The sequence below is a fragment of the Dama dama genome, chromosome 5, assembly GCF_033118175.1.
Source record: "Dama dama isolate Ldn47 chromosome 5, ASM3311817v1, whole genome shotgun sequence".
In the NCBI taxonomy this organism is placed as follows: domain Eukaryota; kingdom Metazoa; phylum Chordata; class Mammalia; order Artiodactyla; family Cervidae; genus Dama; species Dama dama.
This window is the reverse complement of record NC_083685.1, coordinates 124,574,351-124,590,732: the sequence shown is the minus strand read 5'-3', so window position 1 is coordinate 124,590,732 and position 16,382 is coordinate 124,574,351. Positions and strand designations below refer to the sequence as shown.

The 16,382-nt window shown below is 43.5% G+C and overlaps 1 protein-coding gene and 1 non-coding gene across 3 annotated transcripts in view; one reads left to right on the top strand and one right to left on the bottom strand.

The window, feature by feature from the left end:
- Positions 1-16,382, bottom strand: part of RNF157 (ring finger protein 157) — a 75,407-nt gene that overhangs the window by 27,542 nt on the left and 31,483 nt on the right. For both annotated transcript variants that reach the window (XM_061144769.1, XM_061144770.1), the window contains one exon: positions 577-665. In XM_061144769.1, coding sequence (XP_061000752.1) covers positions 577-665 — 89 coding nt within the window. The remainder of the gene's footprint in view (positions 1-576; positions 666-16,382) is intronic.
- TRNAG-CCC (transfer RNA glycine (anticodon CCC)) lies at positions 6,470-6,543 on the top strand. The gene has a single exon. It is a non-coding gene; the product is annotated as a tRNA-Gly (tRNA).

Genomic DNA, 16,382 nt, shown 5'->3' with positions numbered 1-16,382 from the left:
CACTGAAGGGGGTGTAAGTTCAATCCCTGGTTGGGGAACTAAGATCCCACAAGCCACACAGTGCAGCCACACACACACACACACACACACACACACACACACATACACACACACTATCTCAGAGATAGCACAAAGAAGTCAGATGCTGATGATAACGAATACTGATGATGGTGATTAAATAGCAAACTCAGGGTACCAGAGGAAAGGCACATGAGATTAAGAATAAACTAAAAAGTAAATATAAGCAGGAAAGTAAGCACTTCCTGTGCCAAGTTCAAATATCCCATTTTCACATAGGTTTGTCCAGGTATCTGCAAAATTCACTTTCTCCCTCAACAATTCTTTGTTTTGGACAGTTCATCAGGTTGGGATAACCATGATGGCTTTCAGAAAAGAGAAGGTTCCTCACCAACACTGACTGTCTCAGAAAGTTCTGAACAATCCAGGTGAGGAGACATCTCATGCAAGCAGCCCACGGCCTGGGGAGGCCTGGAGGCCAGGCTCTGGGTCTGGCAGAAACAGTTCTGTGGGTCCCCTGGGGAGTCGGCTGCCCCCCAGCTGGGAACCTGAACTTACTTGACGAGTCTCAGGGTGTCCTTTCGGATGTTGATCAGGCTTCTCAGAGTCTTCACTGGTTCTTGGGGAGGGGGTGCTGCATAAGGAAACTGTCAGAAACAAAGTGGGAGAAGACAGTGTGTTTAGAAAGACCCATCACCATAGTAAGTGAACCTGCTCAAGGTCACAGCTGCTGGGAGGGCAGGGTGGGAGCGCTCAGCATCCAAAATGCTACAGTTATCTGCCCTTCCCATTAGATGAAGCTTATGTGAGTCAGCATTCAAAATGTGGACAACTAATAAAAGCTCCCACTGCAGTTCCAAATACCATGCGACACACGGTGGCCGAGTTAATCACAAAAGGCTTTTCCGCCTGACCTTACACCACGGGGAGCCGGACCTGCAAGGATTTTCCTTCGGCGAAGCTGCATGGTGTCTGAAGAATTTAGGAACTGCGAACACAAGAGAACCCCAACGTGTGTACAGTGAAGGCCCGCAAACAGTAAAAAACAAATTTCCTCTGCAGCTGATCATATAAAGCAGAGGGTTTTTAGAAAACAAACAAACAAAAAAAACCATGAGCCAAGAGCTCTTCTAGGGTCATCAAAGGTTTTCGATTGTCCATCGTTTACCTTACACTCTCACTCTCTCTCCCCGTTTAGACATCTGGGTTTGGGTTGTGAGGTGATGACAATGAGGACATAAAGAAAGGGGGACACAGTAAAATATTTAATTGGGAATTGCTTGGAGAAGATTAATCAGGGTGATCTACAATGCTCCCGGTATTCTTATAATGTCACTTGGGCAGTAAACATTTTTTACATACGGTTCCCCGAAAACCTACTAGTGTTTGAAGCTTTGTAAAAGCGTGGTCCTCCTAGCTCTGAAGAGTCTGCTCCCTTGTGCTGCTTTTAGAAAACAGAACATCCACACGAAACTCTGTGCTTTCATGGACTTTTGCTGACCATAACTGTTTTACTTGGGAAATGTAATTGAACCTATGGTATTATACATCTGATTCTGTGTATTCAGTGTGATCGTTGATACTTCACGTGTATGAATGTGACCCTTAAGAGAATACATTGAGGGACTTCCCTGGTGGCTCAGACGGAAAGACTCTGCCTACAATCCAGGAGACCCTGGTTCGATCCCTGGGTCAGGAAGATCTCCTGGAGAAGAGAATTGCTACCCACTCCAGTATTCTTGCCTGAAGAATCCCATGGACAGAGGAGCCTGGCGGGCCCCAGTCCATGGGGTTGCAAAGAGCTGGACATGACTGAGCGACTAACGCTTTCTGGTGGTCTAGTGGCTAAGACTCCATGCTCCCAATGCAGGGGTTCCGGGTTCGATCCCTGATCAGGGAACTAGATTCCACAAGCCGCAACTAAAGATCTAGCACGCCACAATGAAGACGGGGCCAACTTTAATCAATTCCATGTTATTCAGTGTTTTCAGTTGGGGTTTTACTTTTTTTTTTTTTTTCCTGATATAAATGTCACGGTGAATGCCTTGTCCCTACATTTCTGCGTGCCTGCTTGATTATTTCCTTAGGACAAATTCCTAGAAGTGGAATTACTGGATCAAAGAGTAAGCATATTTTTAAGACTCTTAAAACTATGTTGCCAAATTGTTCTCCAGAAAGCTAATTTCAACCTTGCTCTCCTGCATGCAGCGTATCAGGAGGCTTTTATACAGGAAAGCTGAAATCCTGGTTCAGACCCCATCTGTGGCCTGTTTCTCCACCCCACCCCCGACCATTCTGCTGGGCTGTCACACTAAAGGAATTTAAAACAATTTTTAAATAAGCTTAAGCAAAAAGTAATTAGGCAGGAAATCCCGACACAAATGCTTGTCTATTCTAAAGCCAAAATAAATGACTTTGGGATTAAAATTTTTTTCTGGAGTAGCGAAGTTAATCATATTTATTTGCACGGGTACTTGAGAGTTATCCATAACTCCTACCTGAGTTCAAAAAAAACAAAAAACAAAAAATTAGAGGTTCTCCCTTCACCCTTTGCCCCTTCTCCACATCCTCCCCCCAAAGAAGAAAAACAAAAGAAAAGGGTGGGGGGAAAGCTAGTGTTCCTCACCTCCCACTTAGAATATTACATCTGATGATAACTGGCAATGGAACACAAATTATTCAGCGCTCAAGGAAAGACATCCCTGGGATCAATTGTTTATATATACAAACTATCCTTTGTAGTGGGCTTCGCTGGTAGCTCAGTGGTAAAGAACCTGCTTGCCGAGGCAGGAGACTCAGGTTCAATCCCTGAGTTGGGAAGATTCCCTAGAGAAGGGAATGGCTATCCACTCCAACATTCTTGCCTGAAGAATCCCATGGACAGAGGAGCCTGGCAGGCTACAGTCCATGGGGTCGCAAGGAGTTGGACATGACTGAGTGACTAAGCGCACACGCATACAGCCTTTATAGTATAATATATCCATGCTTACATTTTAGCTCTTTGCCTCTCTCCCCCACCACAAAAGAAAACCATTGAAAATCTCTTTAAGAGAAACTAACCCAGTTTGCAGGCTCCTACCTACCAAAGCTTCTGCCTTAGCAGCCTTTCATTAACCCAGAGTCTTATCCACAACCCTCAGTGCTGCGTGTAAAGAGACTTCAAGTGGAAAAGACGACGTCCTGCTCTTTCAGGAAGCAGCATTATAAGGAAGATGATATTGCTACACAAATAACCGTACTATTAAGCAGAGAAAAGCCAAACAAAAGGGCAACTATAAGAAGTGATTGTTTCTGGCTGAGGTAATCTGGAAGGCCTCATGGAGGAGCTGGTATAGCACTCAGCCAGAGGAACTCTTTCAATGTGTTCCCAGGGGCTGCTGATCAAGGCTTTGTGTGAATACAAAGCAAGTTCCTCATTGGCCTCTTATACTGGTGTTCATCAGTTTCCTTGTACATTTTTCTTACACCAGCCAGGCGCCACCTGGTGACCGAATGTGGAATTGCCAGTTTACAGAGACCTGATGTGGATATGAACATGTGTACACCTGGATATTCATTGGAAGGACGGATGCTGAAGCTGAGACTCCAATACTGTGGCCACCTGATGCGAAGAGCTGACTCTTTGGAAAAGATCCTGATGCTGGGAAAGACAGGGCAGGAGGAGAAGGGGGTGACAGGGGATGAGATGGTTGGATGGCATCACTGACTCAATGGACATGAGTTTGACAACCTCGGGGAGATAGCGAAGGACACGGAAGCCTGGTGTGCTGCAGTTCATGGGGTCACAGAGACTCAGACATGACTAAGCAACTGCACAACAACAACACATATGTATATATTTATACACACATGTGTATGTGTATATCAACCATGTATCCTAGATTTTCTAGCCATCCTAATTTCAAATATCTTGTTAAACTACCCCCTACTTTTGCACATTTTTGTTGTAAAAAATATGGTCCCAGTGCATACGAGATTACAGAACATCTTACTTCAGTTGTAAATTATTGGGCGACTCCCAGTAGTCTGTAAAAGGGACTATAATCCAGTCATAAAAATGAATAATTAATTTCAATAAAAAGGTTTTTTAAAGGTACATAATTTGCTAACATTTGCTATTAAATTCGGGCCTGACCACATACCCACAGAGCAGCCTGGATATGGCCTGTCAGAGCTCACTCAATGGCTCCTGGGTCCTTTAGACTTGCCCCCATCACTTTTTAAAAACTGCCTATTAATTTATTTTTGGCTGCACTGGGTCTTTGTTGCAGCCCCTAGGAGTTTTGGTGCATGGGCTTAGTTACCCTGTGGCATGTGGGATCTTAGTTCCCAGACCAGGGATCGAACCTGAATCCCCTCCATTGGCAAGCGGATTCTTAACCACAGGACCACCAGGCGGGGTACGCCCCCATCCCAATCACTTGTTGAAGCACTTGCTTACTTTCTGGCACAGAAAGATACTCCAGGTTCACCTTCTGTTTTTCTGTCCCCTTCCTCGAACCCATCATGTCTCCAAGGAGCCATGGTTCCTTTCTAGAGAAGTCTATCTCAGACCATCATGTATTCACTAATCTTTTATTGATGGAACACCTGCTCTATCTCCAGTTTTCACTCTTACACACACTCATACAATACACATTCCCTGAAAGGAAACTTAATAGGAAAAAAGGGAGAGGGACATAAAAGAAAAACAAATGGCTACAACCTAACGCAGTTTTTTTATTTACAAAGCAAAAAGCCCCGAATGCCAAAAATCTGCTTCTGAAGAGAAAGGAAATTATTTTTAGACAAACTATGATGAAAATAGAAAAGTACTGATTTAATACATAGCAGATAGTAACACTTGTGTCAGAGAAACAAATAATAGTTAATATGGAAATCAACATCTGGGGTCATATGAATAGCTCATTTACAGCACTCTTTTACATAAGCGCTTGCTTTTATAGATTTTAGGGCTTTTCTATTTAAATTTCAGTTCCTTTTTATTTGATGCTTGGTTATTTTCTCAGCCTTCTCTACTTCCCCTCTTCTCAGTTACACAGTGTATCCAAAACTTTACCAGTGGATATTTTTAGACGAGTGATACTTCAGAACATTTTCTTAAGATCCGTGTTGGGGAGAACAGTTTACTCTGGTTGAAAGCTGTGAAATGAATACAAATTTCCCTATTTAACCAGCTGTAGCCCTGGGACAGGCTGTATTGTGCCTGCTGTCCACCAAAACGTCAATGAGCTATATTTATAGCAGTAAAACCCCTTTACATTAATTTTCCATCCAATCCTCGTGGGGAATCAATCACTTGTGTAGAAAGACTGGTAACCACAAAGCTGACAAGATGTGAAAAGACATCCTTTCCACTCAAATTGAAGATGTGAGGGAGACACCAAGAGGGGGTCACACGATGACCTTTACTCAAAGATGCTCTGTGTTCAGGTCTGGTTACCAAAGGAATCCATCCAAGATGGCAGTCTATTTATAATCTGTTAACTCCTCCGCCAGGCCCCCTGGCAAGGGGCACACAGGACCAATGTCCTGGCTACCTGATATTGCCTCTAAGGTTGACCTTTCCAAAATACTTAAGCCCTACTATGGGTATGCCCAATAACCCAGTTCTCTCTTAACAGGTGATGACAGAGCATGAGGGATCCACTGCGGAGAAAAACACCCATCACAAAATCGCCCGGGTCTCCATTAACAACCATCAGGGACCCATTTTCTCCCTCTATTATGATGTGGGTCTTGACTCACATTGCTCATGAGTACTCAGACCAGGCAATGGGTTCCATACACTCTGACATCAAATGCATCAAATGTGTGGCTTTGATCACAAGTGAAACCTACTTGACTTCCGGTTCCTGACTGAAAGCCCCTCCCACAGGGATAAAACACTACCCAATTTATCCTGTGCTTCTACAATAAAAGTTCCTTCCTGCACATGAGCTGCTTTTAGATACAGAGGGTTCTGCCTAACACCAGCTAATTTTAAGGAGCATTAAAAGGGAAAAAAGGGGCTTTTAGGAAAGCAGACACCGTCATCTTTTCCCTCCAGTTAAGTTGGTAAATAATGACTAATCGTCAGAGAAATGACTCGCTTCAGACAAGCACTCTATTCTAGATGTCTGACTTCCAGATTTCATCTGGTCAGGAGACTGGTAACCTAACCCACAAATAAGAATTCACTTTTAAGTAAGAGATTTCGAGATGCCTAGTCCTGTATGTAAAGAATGTGCCCAGAAGGCTAAGCAGCCGCATCAGCCAAAATAGGCATTTAAAAATACACAACATATTTTTTTCCCAAAGAAGCATATGAATGTTCTAATGCCACCGAGTGTTAGTTTTCCAGTCTTTTTTTTTTTTAAACACAGCGGCATTTTCAACAGGCCAACTATTAAGAAGGCCAAGTGGACTAAAGTCTTCCCCAGTCTTATTTCAAAAACTAAAAACTGGGACTTCCCTGGTGGTCCAGTGGCTAAGACTCTGCACTCCCAATGCAGGGGGGCCTGGGTTCAATCCCTGGTCAGGGAACTACATCCCACACGCTGCAATGAAGATAGAAGATCCCGTGTGCTGCAACTAAGACCTGGTGCAGACAAACAAATAAATATTAAAAGAGCTAAACTAAAAACTAAGTTGATTTTCAAGTTGAAAAACTCCAAGCTGCCTACCTGTGGCCCTCCTGAAGTATACTGACTGTAAGCTACCTATGTAAGATTCAAGATCAATTACAAGAATTTCAAGTCTCCATCTCTCAAACTGCTAGAAGGGAAATATGCTCTGAGGTCTGCTATTGTGTACGGCCATACCACCCTGAATGCGCCTGATCACATCTGAAGTCTGCCGTGTTAGAAATCTCAGCTTTTCAGGGACTTCCCTGGTGGTCCAGCGGTTAAGACTTGGCCTTCCAATGCAGGAGGTGGGGGTTTGATCCCTGGTCAGGAAGCTAAGATCCCACATGCCGTGACCAAAAAACTAAAACATGAAACAGAAGCAATATTGCAATCAATTCAAAAGACTTTAAAAAGAATGGTCCACATTTTAAAAAATCTTGAGAAAAAAAAAAAAAAAGAATCTTGGCTTCAGAAAAAGAATAATAGTATGAAATATAGAAACAGTTACGTTTATACAGATTTCTAAGCCCTGGTAGCTCAGTCAGTAAAGATTCTGCCTGCAATGCAGGAGTCTGGGTTTGATCCCTGGGTCAGGAAGATCCTCTGGAGAAGGAAATGGCAACCCATTCCAGTATTCTTGCCTGGAGAATCCCATGGAGAGAGGAGCCTGGCAGTCCATGAGGTCTCAAGAGGCAGACACGACTTAGTGACTAAATCACCACCAAGCCAATCAAATACAGAATTCTAAGCCCAGGTGAGGTCTGTTATCTTGGCTAAGCTACATATTTGCAGATACAGCCTCAGGCTTAAGAAGAAGGCCATTAGTGACTCCAAAACTCTAATGAGATTTTATTTTGTTTAGTCAATCATGAGATATGGAAATCCCATATAATTAGAACAAAATAGCATAAAATAAAAGCCTATAGCTCATGTCTGACAGTTTTCATTTCTAAATTGTTAATATTAAGATCTGTAATTTGTAGCTAATTTAACAAGGCACCATCTGCTTCATTTTGTCTTGCTAAGCCTCCAAAAGTTTGAGAGCTCTGATCATTCTTCAGTCACTCCTTAATAATAGTGATTAGCCAAGGCTATATAAACCAACTGAACTACTTTCTCTGGTTTATGTATTAAATATATTATATTGAGGCCTAAGGTCACTTAAAGTCTGTCCATAATGAAATCTAGAGCTAGAAGTATAAATCTTATATCCTAGATGGTGAATCTCAGGACAAACTACAAATATTTATAATACATCAAGTCCAGAGTCCAGCCCCAAGGTTGTCACAGGCTTCTCTCTCATCCTGTGTTCCATCCTTAACCTTTCTTTGACCTCCTACCTGAGATCTCTGTGTCCCTCCATCTGTTACCTGTCACCTCTCATTCATCCTTGTAAATTTCCACTCCTTCAGCCGCATCCTTCAGCCATTCCAATTTTCCTTCCAATTTTCTCAGCAACCACTTCTCTCTGTCTCTTACGCTTTTTACTGATTTCCTGCATGCTATTAAGACCCTGGGCTTCTGATCATCTTTCTGGGCTTGTCAGAGGTGATTCCAGTTCATCAAGTAAAAGAAGGTGTCCTAGCATTAACCATAAGCTTTCTGAGACTAAAAATAGCCAAGTTCCATGTTTAAACATAGTGCAAGGCAAAAATGGTGCAACAGCTAATAATTTTCCAAGAAGCAATACAGAGCCATAAATCTCAGCATGGTTAGTCTGGCTCCTAGGTTTATAATTCTCAGCCTAGTCAATTAATACAAAGATTCTTTAAGCACTAGTTAATAATCTGCCAAGAAAGCAGAAGCCAAGGATTAAGTGGGAAGTCAAAAGTTCAGCAAGAGAATTTAGTAACTAGCTTCTAAACAAATAAATTATGGAAAAGGAAAGATTTACAGTGGGTAAACCTGACAGACAATCACCCTGACTAAGTGATCAAGGTTGCCATCACTGGGAGTAGCATGAACTATTACGTGCCTCTGATCTGATGCAATAAGAAGGGCACTTACCTCTGTGGTGTTCTTCCTCCAAAACCATAATTCTAATCTAATCACAAGAAAACATCAGAAAACCTAAACTGATGGGAGATCTACAAAATGTCTAACTAGTACATCTCAAAATTGTCACGGTCATGAAAAACAAGGAAAAACAGAAACTGTTAAAAGATTGGACGAGATAAAGAAGACATAACAACCAAAGGTGATCTGGGACTAAAGAAAAGACATTAATGGAAACACTAGTGTAGTCCTAATAAAATCTGTAGCTTTGAAAAATAGTAATGTTCCTATGCTAATTTTTAGTTTGGATAAATGCTTCATGGTTGTATTAGATTAGAGAAAGAAAACATTAGAGAAAGCTGGGTGAAGGGTATACTGGAATTTCCTACTACCTTTGCAGTTCTTCTGTTAAGAATAAAATTATTATTATTATTATTTGGGCTGTGCCAAGGGGCACGGGGGATCTTAGTTCCCCGACCAGGGATTGAACCTGTATCGTCTACAGTGGAAGTGCAAAGTCTTAACCACTGGACTGCCAGAAAAGTCCTTTTTCTTTTGGCATAAAATTATTAAAAAAAAAAAAAAAAGGAAGGGAGGAAGTTAAGCAAGAGAAAGGACAAGAAGGAATGGAAAACAGAGGATCTCAAAATGGAAGATGGACCTGTCTTGGCTCTTGTACTAGCAGCTGCGCAATTTTACACAAACCGCTGTACCCTAAGTCTCCACTTCCTCACCAGTAAAATATGCCTGATGATATTTGCCTTATAATTTGAGAGAGTAAAGGTTATATTAATCAAAGTCCAGTTAGGAAAACAAACCACACCAGGTATTTTAACAGAGAATTTAATAGAAGGAACTGGTTAAACAGGCACTGGAGAACCCAAATACAAAAAAGGGACACTGAGCTGACGCAGTCACCTTGGGGAAGCTGCCACCATCCCCAGTGCAGAGGGGACCAGGGGGAGAGGTGGGGGCTATCGGATCTTAGAGGCTCCCAGAAGATGGCACCTCTGGGTACCACCCTTCCTCCTCCTCCAGGCCTGCAGACTCTAGCATCCTCTCTTGGCAGAGCCTGCAGGTGGAGAAACCTGGCAGAAGAGTGCCCCAATATTACCCCTGCCCACCGTGGAGGGTGGTTTGGGGCAGGGAGAAAACAGCTGAGCTGTTAACTATGAAACAACTGCGTAGACTGTAAATGGCACCCACTGGTACTTACTATTATCATCACTTCTGTTAAGTGCCTGGGCTAACTCTTTTTTTTTGGCTGTATCACGTGGCCTGTGGGATCTCAGTTCCTGATCAGGGGAGGAACCCCCTGCTCCCTGCGGTAGAAGCTCAGAGTCTTAACCACTGGACCGACAGGGAAGTCATCTCCCTCTCGTTCTTTAAGAAATCATCTAACAGTCTGGGTTAACAGAGGACATGCACCTTTGGTATTAAAAGCATTTACATTTTTAATAAATGGAAACTATGGGACTACATTCTGTTCTATAATTATAGCAACCTTTACCACAAAGCCCGCTTTGTCAGAGCTGTCTTCTAAAGATAAAGCACACGTCTGATTCATTTCTGTAATAATCAGAGCTACTATTTTAGTTGAGTGAAATACGTGTGCCATTCAGGGATGCTATCTACATATAACCACATTATTTGACCCAGAAGTCTTTGACTTTTATAGACTTTTGTTAAAAAAAAAAAAAAAAAAAAACCACTTTTCTTACAATGTAAGGTCATTCTGCATCTCTTTAAAAGCTTAAAAAAATTAACCAAATTTTTCTTTGAAATGCAGCACAGATATGTATAGTTTCCCGTAAGCTGGGGTGGACCCTGACAACAGGAAACAAGAGGTGAGAGTGTGCACTTAGTTTCAGTATGTTTCAAAGAAATTTCGAGGAAATTCCTACAACACAGATGCTTTAGTTTCACTGTTGAAAACCGCAGCAGTTCTCTGTGCCCTGGTTTGTTAAGAGACACAGCCTTCAACAACAAACCAAAAGTTCACGCATTTAGCAGCACTTTCCAAGTCAGCAAAACTTATGTCACAAAGTAAAGTTTCTCAGAGCTTCTGGAAGCTCAGCCTACACTTAGCGCTACTTCCCCTTTTGTGTGTATGTGTCTGAGCTTCCTGCGAGATGACACACTTGAGGGCAAAGTCTATGCTAGAGACATTTTTGTATCACCCAGAGTGACTAGACCAGCACACAGAACTGACTAAAATGGGAATCTGTAGAATGAAGATATGAATAAATTCTTCAGAGAAGCACAGTGAGTGGCCATGGTGACCACCTGGATTTTGAACATTTGCCCTAAAAGCAGGTTGGCACAATTAATACTCACAGAATACCTAAAAAACAGACTGCCAAAAAAAAAAAAAAAAAACAGACTGCCATGTGTTTTTTATTTTATTGACTCTTAATTGAAGTATAGTTGATTTACAATGTTAAGCCAGTCTCTGATGTATAGCAAAGTGATTCAGTTTTACCCATATACACATTCTTTTTTTTTTTTAATTGGAAACTAATTACTTTACAATATTGTGGTGGTTTTTGCCATACATTCACATGAATCAGCCATGGGTGTACATGTGTTCCCCATCCTGAACCCCCCTCCCACCACATTCTTTTTTTTTTTTTTTTCATTACTCTTTTCTTTTCTTTTTTTCTTTCTGGCAGCACTGCTTGGCTTGAAGGATCTCCGTTCCTGAAGCAGGGACTGAACCCAGGGCAGAGCAATAAAAGCACCCAGTCCTAACCACCAGGCAATGAGGGAACTCCTTGCCATGTGTTTTCTGCTTTTTTGTTTTGCCTGCACCACGTGGCATGTGGAATCTTAGTTTCCCAACCAAGGATCAAACCCAGGTCCCCTGCATGGAAAGTACAGAATCTTAACCATTAGATTGCCAGGGAAGTTCCTGCTGTGTGCTTTTTAATATAGGCTTTATGGAACAATATTTTTTAAGTTCAACTAGGAGCTAGGATCCTCTGGTCCTGCCAGTGAGCTGTGTGCAAGCATGAAATGAAAGAATACAAGTGAAACGATTTGATAAGACACCAGGAGGGAACATCCAAGTTCTTGCTTCTCTTCTCGGGTGAGTAATTTCACATCTGTGGCATCAGTTTCCTGATCTGTAAAATGGGATTTACAGCCTTTGTCTGTCAGGTAGGGTGAGTAGTAAGAGGATAATGAAAGTCAATCAGTGGTGCCCGACTATTTGCGACCCCATGGACTATACAGTCCGTGGAATTCTCCAGGCCAGAATACTGGCCTCCACATGGTCTGGGGAGCCCGTGTAGACCAAATAGAAAATGTTCTAAAAATCACACCATGCTATGAAAATATAGGTTATCAACAGTGATCATTAGTGATGATTATTTGTGACAATATTATTTTCTTTTAAAAAAAAATTCTATCTGTAATGCCATTTTGAATTCTTGGGAAAAAGAATGCACAAATTATCAGCAGTTAGATAAGTATCTCTTATCCATGAATCCCAAAACACTTGGAGTAAATACAATTTAGGACACATCTCACTTTTACCTAGGAAAATGACTGCAAATCTGCCACATATTCTATTGGAATTGAACCTCCTGGGAATAGCACCCACCCTCCCTGCGGAGGCTTAAAAATTCTTACCACAGTGACTGGAAGGCTCTCTGAGATCCTCAGTTTGTGATTAGAAGGACATGGGAGGCGCCGTCTAAGGTAAAGCGAGAGCTGAGCAAGCTTGCCTCCTGTCTGCTGAGACCCTGGTGGTCCAACGCACAAGCGTGACCTCTGCACTAGATTCAAAGCAACCACGAACCAGTGAAGAACCAACGCTCAGGTTTGAGACGACCCGCTTCTGTTCTGCAGGGATACCCGGGCACCCGCTGGCGGGGAGCTGGGACCGACCCCCTGGCTGAGGGCTACTGATGGAGCAGCAGAGCTGACCTGTCCCCGCTCCCAAACAGCACGTGTCTGGGGGACACGCTGACCACCTCTCCTTGTTACATGTCCACAAACACGGGCTCCCCGGGCCACGTGGAGGCCAGGCTGCAGACAGCACTGGTACGTCTGTGAACTCCTCCTTTTTAAGACATTCCTGTTTTTTCTTAAAGTCAGATTTCTCAGAGAATACATCAGAGAATCTGACAGTCCCAGGGACCCAGGGACATGGGGTGTGACTGAAGCGAGGGAGCTCTTTGAAAACTGACAGCTAAATCAAAAGTCTCCGAAAGGAAGCTTGCTGAGACCATTCAGCCCCTTCCCCAGAAACCGGCCACCAGGCTTGCTCCCCTCTCCACCGCTGCCGCCCTCAGGCTGGACGTGAGTGGATTCTTTATTGCAGAAACTGGATACGGTCACCTGATTTGCAGTGCCATGAGACAGGGATGGATAGCCTTTTCCACAGTCGGTGTTGGGTCAATTTAAACAAAAAAACAAAAAGAAAAGGAAAAGAAGCTTGGCCCTGGGACTTCCCTGGTGGTCCAGTGGCTGACGCTGAGCTCCCAAGCTCCCAGTGCAGGGGGCCCAGGTTTGATCCCCGGTCAGGTAACTATGCTGCAACTAAGATCCCGCTTGCCACAACTAAGACCAGAGTAGCCAAATAAATAAGTATGAAAAAAACAAAAAAAGAACCCTGGCCCCTACTTCACAGCACACCCCCAGGTCAATTCCAGGTGGATGACAAGCCTAAATGTGAAAGGTAAAACAAAGTTGTTAGAAGAAAACCGAAATATCTTCATGATTTTGGTATTTGAAACATTTCTTAAATAGGATACAAAAAAAAGTGCCACCATATAAGAAAAAAAAAAATAGATAAACTGGACTATATTAACATTTAGAACTTCTGTTCAACTAAAGATACCATGAAAAGAATGAAAAAGGCACTGAACTTCAAAGCTGCTAAGAGACTAAGTCTTAAACGTTTTCTCACCACAAAAAAGAAATAATAACGGCATGCCCTGAGGTAGATATTAGCAACTACGTTTGGTGGTAATCATATTGCAATATATAAATGTGTCAAGTCAACAGGTTGTACACCTCACACTAACACAATAGTTACCTGTCAATTATGTCTCAATAAAGTATATTTGTTTATTTTATTTTTGGCAGCATGGCTTGTGGGATCTCGGTTCCCTGAGATTGAATCTGGGCCACAGCAGTGAAAGCACCGAATCCTAACCACTGGGCTACCAGGAAATTCTCATAAATAATTTTTAAAAGAGAGAGTGAAAAGCAAGCAGAGACTAGGAAAAGACATTTGCAATGTATTTGTCTGAGCAAAGACTCATGCCACCCTACTATCTCCTTACTAAGAAAGAAAAAGCAGTTGAGCTAAGAGAAAAGATTCGAACTGACACTTTTCCAAGGATGGACCCAAATGGCCACTAAACATATGTAAAGGTGCTCAGCTTCACTGGGACTTCACTGGCCGTTCAGCGGTTAAGACTTCGCCTCCCAATGCTGGGGCTATGGGCTGGTTCCCTGGTTGGGCGTCTAAGGTCCCACATGCTTCATGGCCAAAAAAAATAAACATAAAGCAATATTGTAAAAATTTCAAGAAATGACTTTAAAAATGGTCCACTTCAAAAAAAAAATCTAAGGAAAAAAAAAGGTACTCAACCTCTTGTGTCATCCAGAAAATGGAAATTAATTGTGCATTCCCACCAGAATAGCTAAGATGAAAAAGATGGAAAATAACTAGGTGCTAGGGACCCCAAACACTCCTGGGAGGAGTAAAACTGGCAGAATTGCTTTGGAAAACTGTCCGGCAGAATCTTCTACAGCATGCTGGGTGCCCCAGCAATGCCAACCATGAGCATACATCTAACAAATATGCATACATATGCTGAACAAAGGCTTCCCTGGGGACTCAGATAGTAAAGAATCTGCCTGCAGTGCAGGAGACCTGAGTTCAATCCCTAGGTTGGGAAGATCACCTGGAGAAGGGAATGGCCACCTACTCTAGTATTCTTGCCTGGAGAATCCCAGGGACAGAGGAGCCTGGTGGGCTACAGTTCATGGGGTAGCAAAGAGTTGACACGACTGAGCAACTAACAGTTTCACTTTCACGCTGAACCAAATTCATACAATAGAAGGTTCACAGCAGCAGGGCAGGGGTTACAAAAGGCCAGCTCCCTGTCCTCAAGATGGGGGGCTTCTATGGTGCAAGCTGCACTCCAGAGCTTTTCCGAGGGACCAGGCTGGAGCAAGTCTCTGCCAAGACCACACTGTTGCTAATTTTGCTCCCCTGCACCATCTGGCTTCCGTTTTACCTCTTCTCCAAAGAGCATTCCTTCAATAAACAGTTTTCATAAAGATCTCCAATGCAGGTTTGCTTCCAGAGAGTCTGCCTTAGAACAGGTGGCAGCAGAAGTTGCCTACGGAAGTGGACTCGGCAGGTGGAATTCTGGGGGTGGTGGGTCGTTCACCAGCCATTTGGCAACGTGGACCCATCAGTGGGGTGAAGGTCCCTGGGATGTTATGCCCTGTGGTGGGGGCGGGGGGGGCACACTGACCAGTTTCACGTCTCTGGTACAGGAAGTGCAGAAGAAACGGCCACAAGAAGGACCGTGGGACTGGGTGGCTGTTATTAAAAATTGTCCGTCCAATGAAAATGGAAAAAGACAATCTCAGCTATGATGATGTGAAGCCAAGTATGACAGTCGGCCTAAAAGCACTCACCCCCGCAGGCACAGAACCTGAAATTAAGGAGTGGCAGAACTAAGAAGAAGGACTTCCCTGGTGGTCCAGTGAGTAAGAGTCTGCCTGCCAATGCAGGGGACACGGGTTCAATCCCTGGTCCAGGAAGTTGCCCTGGAGCATTAGCCAGTGCTCCACAACTACTGAGCCTAAGCTCCACAAGAGAAGCTGCTGCAGGGAGAAGGCCAAGTACCGCAACTAGAGAGTAGCCCCCGCTCCCTGCAACCAGAGAAAGCCTGCACAGCAACGTAGACCCAGCACAGCCAAAAAAAAAAAAAACTAAGAAGGAGGGTGAACTCAGTCCAGGCAAGTCTATCACGTCAAAGTCAAGGCCCTGATGGAAAGGCACGAACTCTAAGGCTTGAGACGGGGATGTGTGTGCTCGGTCACTCAGTCGTGGCCGACTCTTTGCAACCCCATGGACTGTAGCCCGCCAGGCTCCCCTGTCCATGGAATTCTCCAGGCCAAGATACTGAAGTGGGTAGTCTTTCCCTTCTCCAGGGGATCTTCCCAGCCCGGGAATCGAACCCAGGTCTCCTGCATTGCAGGCAGGTTCTTCACCCTCTGAGTGACTAGGGAAGCCCGGAAGAACAATGGACCACACTAAATGATTCCAGAACTGGCACAGCAGTCTTTGGGAAAAAAGTCCCTGAGGTCACTGGGACCTCAGAGTGAACCTGACGGTGTGGCTCAAGGTCCTCCGTCACTCTCCTGCCCCGTCACACCAGTGGAACCCTTTTCCATCCCATGATCCGTCACCTACAGAAACTCATCTCCATAAAACAGAGGTCTCAGGGTGGAAAACCAGGACAGGAGTCACATTAAAAATCCCTTCTTAGTGCCAAGTACTGTATCAAATGCTTGGACTCAACCAACTAGCTTTCAAAGCTGTCTTTTTTATGTTATAATTTATTTTCCAAAGGTGGAGCTAACATTACACATACTGTTAAGTCTCTTTATTTTAGGCTTTTATTTACCTAAAACATAATCTAACCTATACTGCATGTAAAAGTAACCAGCATGGGACTCAGAGGAGCTGGCATACTAGAAAGGGTCTGTCACATACAGCAGGGAAAG